We start from the raw sequence: 16,661 nt of genomic DNA on the forward strand, positions 1-16,661 counted from the left end.
TTCTATACAGCCAGATCTGTTCTGTTCCTCTGCATCTCTCATCTGTCAGCCTTTAGGACGCTAACTGGTGCTGAGCAATATTATAAATGTATTCACTGGAACCTATGGATACTAAATATTGTATCTATTTCTGAGTACGGAATGTTCTCATTCAGTGTCATGCGTTACAACTGACATTTCCTTGCCGATGTCACTGATCATATTAAATCTTAGCAACCTATTGTAGTGACTCACATCTTATTACCGGTGGTGACAGTTATATAGGAGATAATCCGTAGTGTAACCATTGTATGTGATCACAAAGACCTTTCCTATCATTATAAGGATTTCTGCATTTATTTTTTTTTTTTTAATTCAATTTTTATTTATAGTTTTCATTTTTAAACAAACATACATATACATCACATAAAATCATATAGAGGAGAACATTTTTATTATCGTTAATATTTTTATATTCCGGTCCCCGTCACCGCCTCAATAGCCATCTACCCTGCCTTTCTATATTGTGTTCTTTGGTGTGCTAATATACGGGGTCTTTGTAATAGGCCCTATCAAAGATGCTATACATTGTGTACTTTGCTTCTATATTTTTAACTATTTTAGCTTTAAATGCTACTATCTAAAGTGCTTGTTGCTTTATGAAGTGTTCACAGTGCAAAGAAGGATTTCTGCATTTATATGTATTGATTATGTCTTTCATGTTTGTCTTTATTGCTAAATATATGACGCTATTTTAAACTATCTTCTGAATAAAAGTTATTTTAATTAATTCACCGATCATTTTATCTATATCTTTATAAAGTGTGTCCCAAAACCCTGTTGTTCTTCTTTGGTTTTCTACGACTGACTGTTGTTTTCAGTTATTGCTCTGAACCTACCTTGGGAGCGCCGCCAACCAGATACCACATGGGATTACCGTTAATGTGGTTTTGATGTTGGCAAAATTTGATTATTTACTTATGTTATACTTCAGTGCCTGTGCGAATCCTCCCCCACAGTGTGTATGGTTGCAGACCCATCAAGTTGTTTTAAAAATGTGTCAGATAAAAGGAACAGGGTACATGCCATACAATACTGTCTCCTACACATTATAACACACATTAGTGTTACACATAATGAAACAAACGGTAGTGCCGCTTATACACATACCACACAGTAGTGCCCCTTATACATTATACCATACAGTAGTGTCCCTTACACATTCTGCCACAGTAGTGTTTCTTACACATTATTATTATACTTTATTTATATGGTTACACAGAGGATCCCCAGCACCCAATTGCATAAACTAATCAGCAAAACAGTGACTTAAAATTGAATACAACAGAGGACAAGTACAGAGTACATAAAAATAGCTGCATCAGCAGAGGACACTGGAATAATTATCAGAAAATTGCAGAATTTGGTGCCATCAAAGATGGTTTTTAAGTAATAGAAGGAAAAGCACATACATTAGGGAAAAGGGCCCTGCTCATAAGAGCTTACATTCTAAAGAGGAGGGGCAGACAAATAGGGGGGTGACACAGATGGGGCAAACAGCAAGTGTGGAACAGAGAGTTAAGGTGAGATTTGGTTGGGTTTGGTGAAGAAGATGGTCTTGAGAGCCTGTTTGAGAGGTAGAGAATTCCAGAGGTAGGGAGCAGCATGTGAAAAGTCTTGGAGGTAGGAGTGGGAGGAAGTAATCCCTGGGCAGGAGAGGCTGCGTGCATTAGCAGAGCGAAGAGGGCGGGCAGGAGTGTAAAGGGTGATGAGGTCATAGATGTAAATGGCAAAGGAATGGGTGAGGGAGTGATGGAAGCTTAAATTGGATTCTGAAAGGGAAGGGAAGCCATTGAAAGAAAAAATAATATTCTTGTAACCTTTGTTCTGTAACAATGGGCTTTGAAGTTTGGACCTGGATTAAATATCTAAATCTTAGTCCTGTTTTTTTTGTGTTTTCCAACCCAAGCCCGAGAGGCAGGTTACCATTTTCTTTATGTATTAATATTTTTGTGTGCAGGTAAGAGTCAGTGCTTGAGCGTTGGCCTAAACACGGTACTCTGGCTGGTGGCAGTAACTAATTTGATTTACCACACGCACTGAGGTAATCAGTAAGGTGTCACGGGCAGCAATTCTCAGATTGGCGTACCTGGAGACTTGCCACGCCTAAAATAGTAGAATTTATCACCCTTTCAGACCTGACCTCTGACAGACTGATTAGAAGAGAATTACAACGAATTGAACTTCAAAAATAAAAAATTCCTTAGGGACAGATTCAATATACCACCCAGAGACAAGAAGAAACCAATTAAGACTTTAGAGAAAAAACATTGAAGAGCAGTTCAGTATACAAAAGACCCAACCTAACATACCAGCAGTATATGACATCACTACATACCAGCAGTATATGACATCACTACATACCAGCAGTATATGACATCACTACATACCAGCAGTATACGACATCACTACATACCAGCAGTATACGACATCACTACATACCAGCAGTATATGACATCACTACATACCAGCAGTATACGACATCACTACATACCAGCAGTATACGACATCACTACATACCAGCAGTATACGACATCACTACATACCAGCAGTATACGACATCACTACATACCAGCAGTATATGACATCACTACATACCAGCAGTATACGACATCACTACATACCAGCAGTATACGACATCACTACATACCAAAGCAAGACAAGAAACAGAGACCCCAGCAGAAAACAATATTCTAGCTGATGAGACGACAAATACATCGATATCTGAACAATCGTTTCCAATACATGAAGTAGAAACACCGTTAGAAGAAAACTCACATTACGACCATCTAGCTAGGATTTCACTAGAACAAGGGTGGGAATCAAGCAGAACAGAGGGACATACCATCAGATTCTCAATATAAAAAACAGAATTCACAATACATCAGGGTACACCTGAGAGAGGATCAGAACTAGAATCAAACACTGACCAAAGAACACCTTAACATCAGACCTCACCAAGTGAGACAACAAGCACCCAGACATGTGTAGACATAGCACCTCTTTTTTTTTAGGGGTGAAACACAGCACCTCCATAAATAAAGAAAGCAACGAGATGGAGAAATGTAACAAACAAAATAAGAGGACTAGAAGAGGGTGCAGAGGAGGAGGTGGCAAGAAAGAGTAAGACACAGGAGGGGGAAGTAAGAAAAGGAATATTCATTATAAGCAACCATATCATGACAAAAGAACATACAAAATTACTAGGCAAAGGGCTAAAGTTCACTCCTACCAATCAATTAGACAAGTTCCAGACGTACCTTGATTTACATAATTTTACAGGAAAACTCACATAAAAAGAAGTTTTTTGCAAATACAACGCCAGCACCAATAAAAAACACCGATAATGGGGACCAATACAAACATACACACCAAAAACCAGCATCGACCTTCTACCCCAGCTACATGAAAGGCGCACAGATAGACCATTTCACCAAGATGGTAGAAAAAGATCTAGAAAAACTAGACATACACAATCATGACAAGAAGCTACCCAGAAAAGAAATATCAGCATTACAGGATCTACAAAACAATCACTCAATAATAATAAAACCGGCTGACAAAGGGGGAGGGATTGTAATTCTTAATAAAGCTTATTACCTAGAGCAGTGGTTCTCAATGCCGGTTCTCAGGACCCCCCCCAACAGCGCGTGTTTTCCAGGTCTCCACACAGAATCACAGATGAAATAATTAGCTCCACCTGTGGATCTTTTAAATCTGTCAGTGAATAATGAGTGCACCTGCTGGGTGACATGGAAATCGTGCACTGTTGAGAACGGTTGAGAACCACTGACCTAGAGGAATCACAGAGAATGCTGGGGGATACAAAAACATACTCCCGACTAAAACAAGACCCAACCATTAAATTCAAACAAGAGTTCGACAAACACTTACAGGAAGGACATACAATGGGGATCCTGAACCAAAAAGAATTACAATTCATACAGACGAACCATCCAGTTATACCAGCGTTTTACTATCTCTCAAAAATCCACAAAAACGCTGTAAAACCTGGTAAGCAAATAATTTCTGGGATCAACTCATTAACATCAAACCTCTCACGATACTTGGATACCTTTTTGCAGCCATATGTTGAAAAACAGAGATCATTTCTAAGAGACACCACACATATACTAGACAAACTTCAAAATACCCAATGGGACCAAGACCTCTGGCTGGCCACATCCGATGTTACATCATTATATTCAGTGATAGAACATGAGCAAGGGCTAGAAAGTATTAAATACCATCTCACACAGGATAAAGATTTAGCAACAGAACAAATACAATTCATTATCACAGCATAGATTTCATTCTTAAACACAATTATGTCTGGTTTGAGAATCAGTTTTTCTTGCAGACCACAGGAACAGCAATGGGCACGAGATTTGCCCCCAGTTACGCCAACCTCTTCATGAGTTGGTGGGAGGACCACCACATATGGGGGGAGGGGTGGTGGCTGGAGGCGAATCTCGTGCTACGGACAAAGTACATAGATGATGTGATCTTCATCTGGAGAGGGGATGAGCAGTCATTAAAATAATTCATTTCACACAAACAATAACAAGAACAATCTAATTTTCACAACCACTTATAGCAGAAAAGAAGTAAATTTCCTCAACCTAAACGTTTAAACAGACGAATCTAGGATTCAAACAAAAACATGAAAAAAACGGTAGATGTAAACAGCTACATACTGTCATCCAGTTGGCATCACCCAAACTGGATGAATTCAGTCTCAAAAGCCAGTTTATGAGACTAAGATGAAACTGCTCCAACATTTCATACTACATAAAACAAGGGAATGAACTGGCCAGACAATTCAAAGAAAAACAATATGAAGAAAACAAAATCAGTGAAGCCTTTCAACAAATTCAACAGACCAATAGAGAAGACCTATTGAAATACAGAGATAAAGGAGCAGATAAAGATCCAATCCTTAATGAGGTACCTTTCATCACACAATACTCCAAACAATCAGGACAATTCTAATCAAACACTGGCCAATACTATTAGAAGATAAAGTTCTGGCAGACCATCTCCCACAAATACCAAAACTTATATTCAAAAAAGGCACCTGATTTAAAACAAAAGTTAATAAAAAAAACATATCCCCTAAAACCTGCCATACAAACAACAATAGCTCAGTGCCCCCCTAACAAAAGATTTCTTCTATTGTGGAAACTTTACCGGTTGTAACAACCAAAAACAGAGAAGCACCAGACCCACCACAGACTTTAAATCCTTTGTCAATGACGAAACATTTAAAATAAAGCAAGAAATCACATGCGACAGTAAGGGTGTCATTTATCTCCTGAAATGTGGGTGCAACAAACAATGCATTGGCAGAACTACCAGACAACTAAAAGAGCGTATATAGGAGCACTTAAGGAACATAAAAAGAGGGTACAAGGAACACAATATCTGAAGACACTTCAAACTTCACCATGATAGTGACCCACAATCATTGAAATTTGTGGGCATAGAATTGATACATCCAAACTGGAGGGTGGAAGACTGTACACATAAAATCAACAAAGCAGAATTAAAATGAATGTAAAAACATAAAACATTTGCACCAAGAGGGCTCAACCTACACAATGAGGTTAAATCAATCATTGGCAAAAAAATAGAGCACAAAGAACAAATCTAAACAAAAGTCCTTTCCTCCATCAGAAACCAGTACACAGCATAAGCATTAATATGAGTATAGTTTGAATGTACAATAATATTATCAAATACACTTCTTAATAAAGGGATAATGAATTTAACCCCTTACCGCCGCAGCCTGTTTTTGCCTTCCTGACAGAGCCCTTTTTTTCAAATCTGACGTATCACTTTATGTGGGGATAACTTTTTATTGCTTTTACTTATCCCAGTGATTTTGAGATTGTTTTCTCGTGACACATTGTACTTTAAGTTAGTGGTAAATTTTGGTCGATAGTCTGTGTTTATTTGTGAAAAATACCAAAATGTCGTAAAAAAATGGAAAATTTAGCAATTTGCAAAATGTTACATTTTCTGCTTGTGAGACAAATAATCATACCACTCAAAATAGTTAATCATTAACAAAGACCATATGTCTACTTTATATTGCCATCATTATTTCAACCTCCTTTTAATTTTTTTGGACACTAGGGGGCAGCAGAGACCAAATTATACTCAGAACACAGAAAACGCTGCAATTGGCTGTTCACATTTGAACAGCCAATCGCAGCGATCGCCGATGGGGGGGGCATCGCTGCCCCCCCTGGGCAATGAGGGAAGATGTCTGCTGTCAGGGACAGCAGCCATCGTCCCTCTGTCACCGCGTCTATAGACGCGGTGACAGTTTACAGTCATGACGTACATTTATGCCATGTGTCAGGAAGTACATCCCGACCATGACATAAATGTACGTCAAATGTCGGGAAGGGGTTAAAATAAATTCAACGAACCACAGGCTAAATCAATCATTGGAAGTAAATAATTAATAAATAATTAATCAGACTACAGAACATCAATAGCTCACACACACTTTAAAATATCACTTTTCACAGCAGCTAATTACAACAAACATTTGGACTCTAAATACTTAACACATATACTCTCCGAGAGAAAGATTACATTGATAACAAATGATCTAGTCATATACACAGAGAAAACAATATATCAAAGAAGCATCTTAGGTACACAAGAGATTTTTCCAGACACCGGCAGAAGCATTGACAAAGATTCCGACTTTTAGGTACTAATGGGACTGCGACTAAGGAAGACTGTTAGGTCCTAGTGTAAATAGGGTAGACTGTTAGGTGCTGACAGGGGCACATTCAAGGGGAATGTCATGTCCAATTGAACAAAAAAGAGGGATACTTTGGAAAAAACATATATAAAAACTAATCGCACTGCTAACACAAGAGGATAAAATGGAGGATAAAATGTACAATAATGACAGCAATGCCTAAAACCAAACAGATCTGATATTCTAGAGATACGCAGACAAAATAAATGAAAAAACAATGAAAAGTACACCACTGGAGCCAATCAGAAGGCATTGATGACAGACACTCTGACCGACCAATACAAAATGATTACCGGAACCAACCAGAGAACGGAGAAGGCTTTAAACACACAGACTTTTCCAAAGCACAAACTTCCTTGAAGGCTTACAAGCTGAAACGCGTTGGAGACAGACGAAGATGGGAACGATCCAACCTGCACCCATACGGTGACAGCCGGGAGCACTCTTCTCGCAGCTGAACGGGAGCCAGATGGACTGCAAGGAAAGGGTAAGTAGGAGGCTGCAAGTGACGAGCGAGGCAGGAGGGATCCCGGTCTGAATAACCTAGGCAGTGTCCACGGCAATGCTGTTGACCGGAACATCGCACTCTGCTATTTGAAGTCCCTGAAGCCGCCGGATATCAGCGGCGGTCGGTGCGTGGAGTGTACACATGTGCAACAACTTCACCATCTGGGGCTATCAGTTGAGACGCCGACACCCCTAAGCTGCACCAGTCCCTCTCCTCTGAAAACCTGCAGCAACAAACCAGCGGGCTTTTAAAGGGGTACCCGAAGACATAATTTATCTGATAAGCGGGACGCGGCATTTAGATAACATACTAAACTTTTAAAGAAACTGTGGACAGAGACTTTCATAATAATAGTGTATTTTCACATCTAGGTTTTATTCACCACCTTCAAATATTTAAAATTCCACAAACACACACAGCCATGTCTGTATGTGTGTGTGTGTGTGTGTGTGTGTGTGTGTATTTTTATGTTTTTATTTTTTTTTTCCATACAAAGAAAAAGAAAGTAAATGAAATTACAAACAACGAAGTACATAGTATAATACATTTACATCATTTAGTACATTTCTCCAACAATGGTAATAATTCAATGGAGATAAGCATCGAAAGACCATAGCAGACCTCTTAATTTATGGATATTCTCCCTTAGTAATTTGGTTTCTGTGTGGGATTTCTATGTGAGTCCATTTATACCATATACCGCATAGAACTGATGAGAAAACTCGAATGCGTGTGTTTCTATATATCCTATCTAACTGTGAAGGTCAAAATAACCAAAAAATGGTTCTTTTAAATTTCAACATGTAGTAGTAAGTGTATTTACTGTGTAGTGAAATGTATGAGCAAATTGCCAGACCGTTAAAGCTTGACGAAGCAAAAGTTTAACCGATGATACGCCTGAAAGTAAAAAATTGTAGTGGAGAGAAGAAAAAGTAGGGGAATGGTCCACCTGCTCAGCTAAAAAAATGACCATTGTTGGATCCACCGTTCCCTTCACCCATTCAGACAGATGCGCCAGTTGTGAGGCCACATAATACAGTCGCAGATTGGGGAGTCCCAAACCTCCCGATGACTGGGCCTTATACAGGGTTTTAATAGCAATTCTAGCTGTACTATTATTCCAAATAAAGGATCATTTCTCTTTCAATGGTCCTGGTGACACAGCTTCACATTGGGCTGTAGGAGGGTCCGCAGGAGCCAAGCACCTATCCTAAAGGTTTTAGAAAGGTAGGCTCCTCCCACTGCATCCCAGAATCCTCAGTTCGTATTAGGTGCCCATCGGAGTGGGTGTTATACTGAAGAGGCTGCTGCGCAGCTGAAGATTAGAGATAGATAGGTGTTTTTTATTTTCTAAATTTTGCACTTATAGGTAGGACGCAGTGCTGAGGATTCTCACAGAATCCTCACACTGCCAGCGCTGTATGAGCTGACAGAAGCGCGTCCTGTCAGCTCCCTGCGCACAGAGGAGACACTGTTCTCTCTGTGCGGCGCTGACAGCTTCTATTAAGAAGCTGCCTGGGCTCCGGAGTGCACTGAACCGGCTTCATGCAGGTGAGGTTCATGGGGAGGGGCGCTCCGTTATGGGGGCGGCCATTTTATGCGGAGCTTACAAGCTGAGCTCCTTATTGAAAAAGACAGCAGCTTGTCACAGGACGATTCCAAGTGGCCCCTATGCGAAGGGGAGACACTAGGAATGAGGAGATCCAACAGTGGGAACAGCTACTGGGGGTAGTTTGGCGCCAAAACTCCACAAACCCCGCAGCAGCTGGGACAGTTGGTCTCTTCCCTCACTCTGCTTGGCGCTGCTTTGGGAGACGCTGACTGTGGAGCTGAAGCGCTGTTTTCTGGCTGAGTGGTGGATTTCCTGGGCACCACTACCCCCTTCATCTGGAGGAGAATTCCGGAGCTTCAGACAGATAAGTGCTGTGATATGCATTGACTCTGTATATAACGCCTGTCAGTTTGCACTGTGTGAAAATACTTAATCATGTCAGAGCAAAAGTCTGTAACTTTGGGGGAGGGAGCCCTATTTACATTGTGCACGTGCAGTGTTTGTGCACTTCAAATATCCCCTGAACAGATGGCCAAGGGGGGATTGTGCCTTGCTTGCGTAGCTGTGAGACCGATGGGCAGTGAACCCCAGAGGGTAGAGCAGACAGAGCCTGCGTGGGCTAGTGCCCTGGGCAGGTCAGTGAATGCCTTAGTGCAGTTGTTTGACAAACAGAGATGTTGGGGTATCTTCCCCTAAACCTATGTCATCTTCTCAACAGTCCTCGGGCTCCTTGCCTCTGACTCAAGCAGATCCTGGTCTGTTGCAGGTGATGCAGGACACTGCTAAGGGTATCAGCAGGTTTAATGCTCTGCTGGATAGATTTGACAATGATTCTGAGGGGACTCCTAGACCGTCTTATTCGGTCCCTTTGCTGCCTGTTGATTCAGGGGAGGAAGGAGAGTGCACCACAGATATTCACTGGGAGCAGGGTGATGATTTTGAGGATACCTCAACCCCTGTGGTGGAGGATTTGATTGCTGCTGTTAAGCAGGCCTTGAATTTGTCTGAAGAAGACAAGACTCCTTTTAAAGGGGTGTTTAAGAGGCAACGTAGAGAGGCTGTTACCTTCCCGGCAGATGAAGGTTTACAGGATCTTTAAGAAGGGGCTTGGAAAATGCCTGATAAGAGGCTCCAAAATTTTCGGCCTTTTGGCCCTCCTCTAGAGGAGGTGCGTCCTTTTGAGTCCAGTCTTTTAGGGGTAAGTTCCAGTCCAGTAAAGGAAAAGCCCCAAAATCTTGCTTTGGCTCTTTCCATAAGAAACTGAGCACCAAAGGTGATGAAAAGCCCTCGGCATGACTGCCTGGGGAATCCCCATCTGTCTTCAGAGTAGGGGGTCGTCTTTTAAGGTTTCGGGAAGCTTGGGCCTTGTTGGATCGGGATCCTTGGATGTTAGACATTGTCTCTAAGGGATACGAGATCCCTTTCAGGGGTCTTCCTCCGAGAAGATTCTTACCCACACCACTCCCAAAGGAGTCACGACTCCGAACTGCTCTTTGGGGGGGGGGCTCAGTCGCTTCTAGAAAAAGGAGTGGTGATCCCGGTACCACGGGAGGAATGGAAAAAAGGCTTTTATTCCATTCTGTTTTTAGTGCCCATACCAGATGGAACATTCAGACCCATCCTGAATCTGAAGTCATTAAATCTTCACCTGTGGGGGGATCACTTTAAGATGGAGTCTCTGCGGTCTGTGCTTCTCAGCCTAGACCAGGGAGAATTTTTGGCGTCCATGGACCTCCAGGACGCATATTTACATGTCCCAATTCACCTGAAGCATCAGGCTCTTTTGAGGTTTGCAATCGGGGACCGACATTTCCAATTCCAGGCGCTGCCCTTTGGACTGGCTAAGGCTCCACTACCGACATCAGTCTCAGTCGGAAGACAGACTGAGAGGCCTTCCCCATAAGGATTCAGTCGGACAACGCCACGGCTGTGGCATATCTGAATCATCAGGGCGGCACACGCAGCATGCTGGCTATGAGGGAGGTGTCGCGGATTCTATTGTGGGCGGAGCAGAATGTTCCAGACTTATCGGCAATATTCATACCAGGTGTGAGGAATGTGGAGGCCGATTTCTTGAGCAGGGAAGAGCTGCTAGAAGGGAAATGGACGTTGAATTCACAGATCTTCCAGCAGATTGCATCTCGGTGGGGGCTCCCGGAGGTGGATTTAATGGCGTCCAGGTTCAACCATCAACCAAATTCTTTTCCAGGACTAGGGATCCTCTGGCGTCAGCTGTGGATGCAATGACCATACCCTGGACAGGGAATCTGGCATACATTTTTCCACCATTCCCGATGATTGCCAGGGTTCTGAAGAGGATCAGATACCAAGGGATTCCAGTCATACTGATAGCTCCAGATTGGCCAAGGAGGTCTTGGTACTCGAGTGTTCGGAGACTATCAGTAGAGTCGTGGCGTCTACCTCTAAGGCCAGACCTACTAAGTCAAGGGCCGTTTTTTCATCAGGATTTAGCTCGGCTAACTTTGACGGCTTGGCTATTGAAACCGCCATTTTAAAGAACAAAGGATTTTCTGAAGCGGTTGTGAATACTATGATCAAGGCTAGAAAGACGGTGTCTTCGGCTAACTACTATAGGGTCTGGAAGACATATATTAGATGGTGTGAGCGCCAGAAGTCTCATACGTCCAGAGTCCGGCTATCTAAGTTGCTTGAATTCCTTCAGGATGGATTTTCTTCAGAGCTGAGTCTCCAGTCTCTTAAAGTCCAGATATCGGCACTGTCGATTTTCTTTCAGAAAAGGGTGGCTGTGATTCCGGAGGTGCAAACCTTTCTTCAGGGAGTAACTAGATTAAAACCACCATACAAACAACCGGTGGCACCCTGGGATTTGTCTCTGGTGTTGGAGATACTTCAAAAGCCTCCTTTTGAACCATTAAGGTCGGCTGACCTCAAGTTTCTCACTGGAAGTTAGTGTTTTTGTTGGCTGTTTCCTTTGTAAAGGGGGTTTCGGAGTTGGGAGCATTGTCTTGTAAGCCTCCCTTCTTAATCTTTCATGATGATAAGGCTGTTCTGAGAACAGTACCCCAGTTTTTGCCGAAAGTGGTTTCGGCTTTCCATTTAAATCAGGATATTGTTCTTCCTGTGTTTCAACCCCCAGAGGGTTCCAAGAAAAGGGACAAATTGAGGAATTTGGATGTGGTGCATGCCTTGCGCATTTATATGGACAGTTAAAGTTTTTCAGAAGACAGATACTTTACTGGTTTTATATGATGTACAAGATAGGCTGGCCCGCTTCAAAACAGACCATTGCCAGGTGGTTGAGATCAGTTATTGCGTTTGTATATACTAAGGTTGGTAGGCCTGTACCAGCCAGAATAAAGGCACATACCCCCAGGTCTGTTGCCACCTCTTGGGCGGTTCGCCATGGAACTACGGCTGAGCAGGTATGCAGGGCTGCCACTTGGTCATCTGTTCACACTTTTGCCAAATTCTACAGGTTCCACGAGTTCGCGTTGGAGGACGCATCATTTGGGCGAGCAGTGATGAGAGCTGCAGACCTCCCAATGGACCGTCCCAATGTGAAGCTGTGTCACTAGGACCATTGAAAGAGAATAAGGGATTTTTGTAAGAACTTACCGTTCGAATCCCTTTCTCTGATATGGTCCTGGTGACACAGCGATCCCTCCCTTACGCTCAGTAAGTATTGCCGTTTTCATGATGTATCGTGTTATGATGGTAAAATTGAAGTTTCTGCATATAATATGTTCAGGCGTTTGTACTGAGTTGATGTATTCCAGTGGCTTTGAAAGTTGAACTGAGGGGATGCAGTGGGAGGAGCCTACCTCTCTAAAGCTTTGGTATAGGTGCCTGGCTCCTGTGGACCCTCCTACATCCCAATGTGAAGCTGTGTCACCAGGACCATATCAGAGAAAGGGATTTGAATGGTAAGTTCTTACAAAAATCCCTTTATGGTGTCTCTGACCTATGTAGGGGTTACTTATTTATAAAACTCTACGTTGTTCAGCTGGAGGATCCCTTCCCGTGGAGGACAGTTGTTCCACATTTTGTTTGGTTTCCCATTGTACGGGTTTTAGTTAGCTTTACTCTTGTCTGCTCCAGAGGTGGTGGGCATCTTGTTACCTTGCAAATTCCTGGTGACACCGGGGTTGGGGTGAACCTAATTTACCCCTTCGAATGTGGCTACTATAGGTGAAGTCTTAGCGCTGCTGCCTATAACCTTTGGAGTCAGGTGTGGTGCTGTGGTCCGGTGTGGTGCTGTGGTCAGTCTCATTCTGTATTTGTACACGGGTACACCCCAGAGTACTAACACTAAGGTAGCCAGTACCCCATTCTGGTATCCGGAATAGCTGTCTTAGGTGGTCTACACCCTATCCCGCCACCAGAAATAGCTGCTGAATGTAGACTACACTTTGCCCAGCAGCCACAATGGCCAAGGTGGTCTGCACCCTATTCTGCTACCTTAAGTGGCTGGCTAAGGTGGTCTGCTCCCTATTCTGGTGCCTTGAATGGTTGGCTAAGGTGGTCTGCAAAGCTGGGCAGTTAGACTCCGTGCCCTCACCAAGGAGTTTAGCCAAGTCTCACGGCCAGAGTTTATGCATAGGTCCTACATCCTACCCGCCAAGAGTGCAGCCCGTCCAGGGACCGCTGCCTGTCACTGATCCACAACAACCATCCGGTGTGACATTGGCTAAGGTGGCCTGCTCCCTATTTTGGTACCTTGAATGGTTGGCTAAGGTGGTCTGCTCCCTACTCTGGTACCCTGAATGGTTGGCTAAGGTGGTCAGCGCCCTACTCTGGTACCCTGAATGGTTGGCTAAGGTGGTCTGCTCCCTACTCTGGTAACTAGAATGGTTGGCAAGTCGGACTGAAGAAGAAAGATGACTCTTTGTTGGGACACTTCTTTATAAAATGTATTATTTTTATTGATATACGTTAAAATCTATATTCCTACACTATACTTTTGCGCTTAATTGGCACCCAATAGCAACTATATAATTAATAATTGCACTACTAGATACCTGTTTTAAAGAGTGAAAAGATAATGACATCAAACAATAGTGAATCAAGAATATTTATTGGTACTTGTTTCCTAGCACGGTGCCACCGATTTTAATCAAAGTGCATCTTATCGCATCGCATGCAATATAGCGGCATGCGATGCGATTTTTAATTGTACAAGCACAATGATGGGTGCTTACAATGTTAAATGCACCCCCATTGTCAACGCCCCCCCACTATCAACGCCAACCCTAAGCGCAGTGAGCCCGCGAGGGGCGGCAGTACTCGTCCTCCGACCTTTTCATAACCCCACTATCCACGTCGGAGTGGAGTTGATTTCAGATAGTGTGGCGGGCACAGCGAGCCACCAAGCCCGAAGCGTGGCGAGGGGACATGGATTACTTTCCATGTATTCCACGTCCCCTCGCGGGGCTCGCTACGCTTCGGGCTCGCCACACTATCTAAAATCAACTCCACGCCGACGTGGATAGTGGGGGTATGAAAAGGTCGGAGGGCACGTACCTCCGCCCCTCGTGGGCTCACTGTGCTTGCCACGCTTCAGGTTGGCGTTGATAGTGGGGGTGTCGTTGACAATGGGGGTGCATTTAACATTGTAAGCACCCATCATTGTGCTTGTACAATTAAAAATCGCATCGCATGCCATTTGCTGGCATGCGATGCTATGCGATATTTCATTGTACAAGCACTCCTGTCAATTTAACGGGAATGTCACATCGCATACCATCACATACCACTCAATACGGATGGTATGCGATGGGCGCCCTGTTAGGAAACAAGTACCTATTTATTTGTATCAGCTGTGATAGCCAATGATCTCACTTTGGGAGTTTATCACATCCCTTGAGGCATTAATCTTGTACAGATTTTGGTACTTATGTAGTATCTGGACGTCCGATTTAGAAATCGGATCGCATCGCATGCGACCAAATCGTATGCGATGCGATGGTCCCGATTTTTCCATAGGATTCAATGTTAAAATGGTCTGAGTCCATTTTAACATATACATACAGATAGTGATAGATGCTTAATTAGTTCAGTAGCATTTCCCAGGTGCATGAGGGAGGGGTTAATTACTGGGTAAGTAAAACAAGACATTTTTTCCCTCAGCACACTGAGCAATGCTAGTAACCAATCTAGAACACTACATGATAATAGAATTCAGAGATATTGGTTACATATACCTGCGCAGGTGTATGCTATGCCCCCAAGCCGCGTCAAGGCTTCTCTGTATATTGGGGGTCCCTAGCTGTAGAGTTTTATTTTAGGAATCATATATCTCTCTTAGCCCAATAATAGTTATTGAGATTGAGATATTATTATATAAAATATATTTATTATATCTGGTATTGATATAATAACATATATATTTGACATCTGCAATTATATTCTAATAGACTTTACAATACAATATGCAGAGTACTTGTCATAATTTGATTCCCCAAATATGAGAGTTCATAACTTGTAATTTTAGCTCCAATTGGAGGATTTTATTTATAGGCAAAACAAACCATACAGAATAATTTTAACACAGTAATTGATGTATATGCTATTATATATATATTTATATATACGCCTCCTTGCTTATATTACATTAAACAATTGACAAACTTAGATTGCTACAAAACTAACATAAAATTATACCTATACCCATAAACGAACATTCATAACTACCATATTTACTGTCAGTCTCTCACTCCAGCCCATTGGCTCCGTTCTCTCTCCTGCTCGTGTCTCACATCTCAACCTCCTGACTCACTGAATAGGTTTCTTGCTGACTGTCCGTGTGTCTGTGAGTGTCTGTGAGTGAATGTCTACTCTATCTCTCTCCTTATATCACAAATACATGGGTTGAAGTTCCCTGTTCTCATGACGTTATTGAATTTATGGATGCTAATGGTGACAGGGTCTCCTGCTTGTCTGGACGCTAGTGGTAATCTCCATTGCGAGATCTCCTGTTTCTGGGCTCTCCCTTTGCATTAATCTATTTTACACTCCTGTTGTCAAAATACAATAGTGTCCTGTCTGTCCTGCAATGTAACTTGATGATGTACTAGCAGTCTACATTCTCCAGAAAGGAAACCAGATGGCTGGAGTCTGGCCCATAGTGTATACATTGCTTACTCCTTACAGCACAGACTACCTAAATACAAATATTGCTACATTCTGTAAACGTTTAAATGATATACATATTCAATTTATAGCTACATTACTTTATAGTATCAAAATAATATTCAATTTCTATGCAAACAAAATTATATATGGTAACACTAGCGCTATATCTAGGTGCAGGGTGCGGCACCCCAAAAACCATCATAAGCTGGGAAGCCCAGCGCGGCATGCCAGTGATATACTAAGTGTTAATAATTAGTGGGTACTTGTTTCCTAGAACGGCCACAATCGTGAGTGATCGTGGCTCTTAATTAAGGGACACGATCCTCACGATGTGGCCGATTTTTTACAATTTTTTCACTTTGAATGACAGAAATCGGGTCAATCGGTCGGTCGCGACCAATTAAAATCGGCCGCGATGCGACCGACCGATTGACCCGATTTTTCCATAGACTTCAATGTTAAAAAATCTTTTAACATTGAAATCGGGAGGATCGCGTCGGTCTTGTGCCATTATAATGGCACAAGATGAGATGGACTTGATTAAGTCCATCTCACATAGGGTAAAATGATAAAAAAGGTGAAATGGCCCAATATGACCCATTTCACATTTTTTATGTGGCCGCCATGACCCCACGATAGACGTCAACCCGAAGCGTGGCGAGCGCAGC

At 42.6% G+C, this 16,661-nt stretch overlaps 1 protein-coding gene across 1 annotated transcript in view; it reads left to right on the forward strand.

Moving 5' to 3' along the window:
- LOC146009991 (uncharacterized) overlaps nucleotides 1-16,661 on the forward strand; it is an 86,139-nt gene that overhangs the window by 35,928 nt on the left and 33,550 nt on the right. Inside the window, exon 5 of the mRNA XM_083150712.1 lies at nucleotides 3,283-3,286. Coding sequence (XP_083006838.1) covers nucleotides 3,283-3,286 — 4 coding nt within the window. The remainder of the gene's footprint in view (nucleotides 1-3,282; nucleotides 3,287-16,661) is intronic.

This window comes from Crinia signifera, chromosome 6 (assembly GCF_055691185.1).
Source record: "Crinia signifera chromosome 6, ASM5569118v1, whole genome shotgun sequence".
Classification (NCBI taxonomy): domain Eukaryota; kingdom Metazoa; phylum Chordata; class Amphibia; order Anura; family Myobatrachidae; genus Crinia; species Crinia signifera.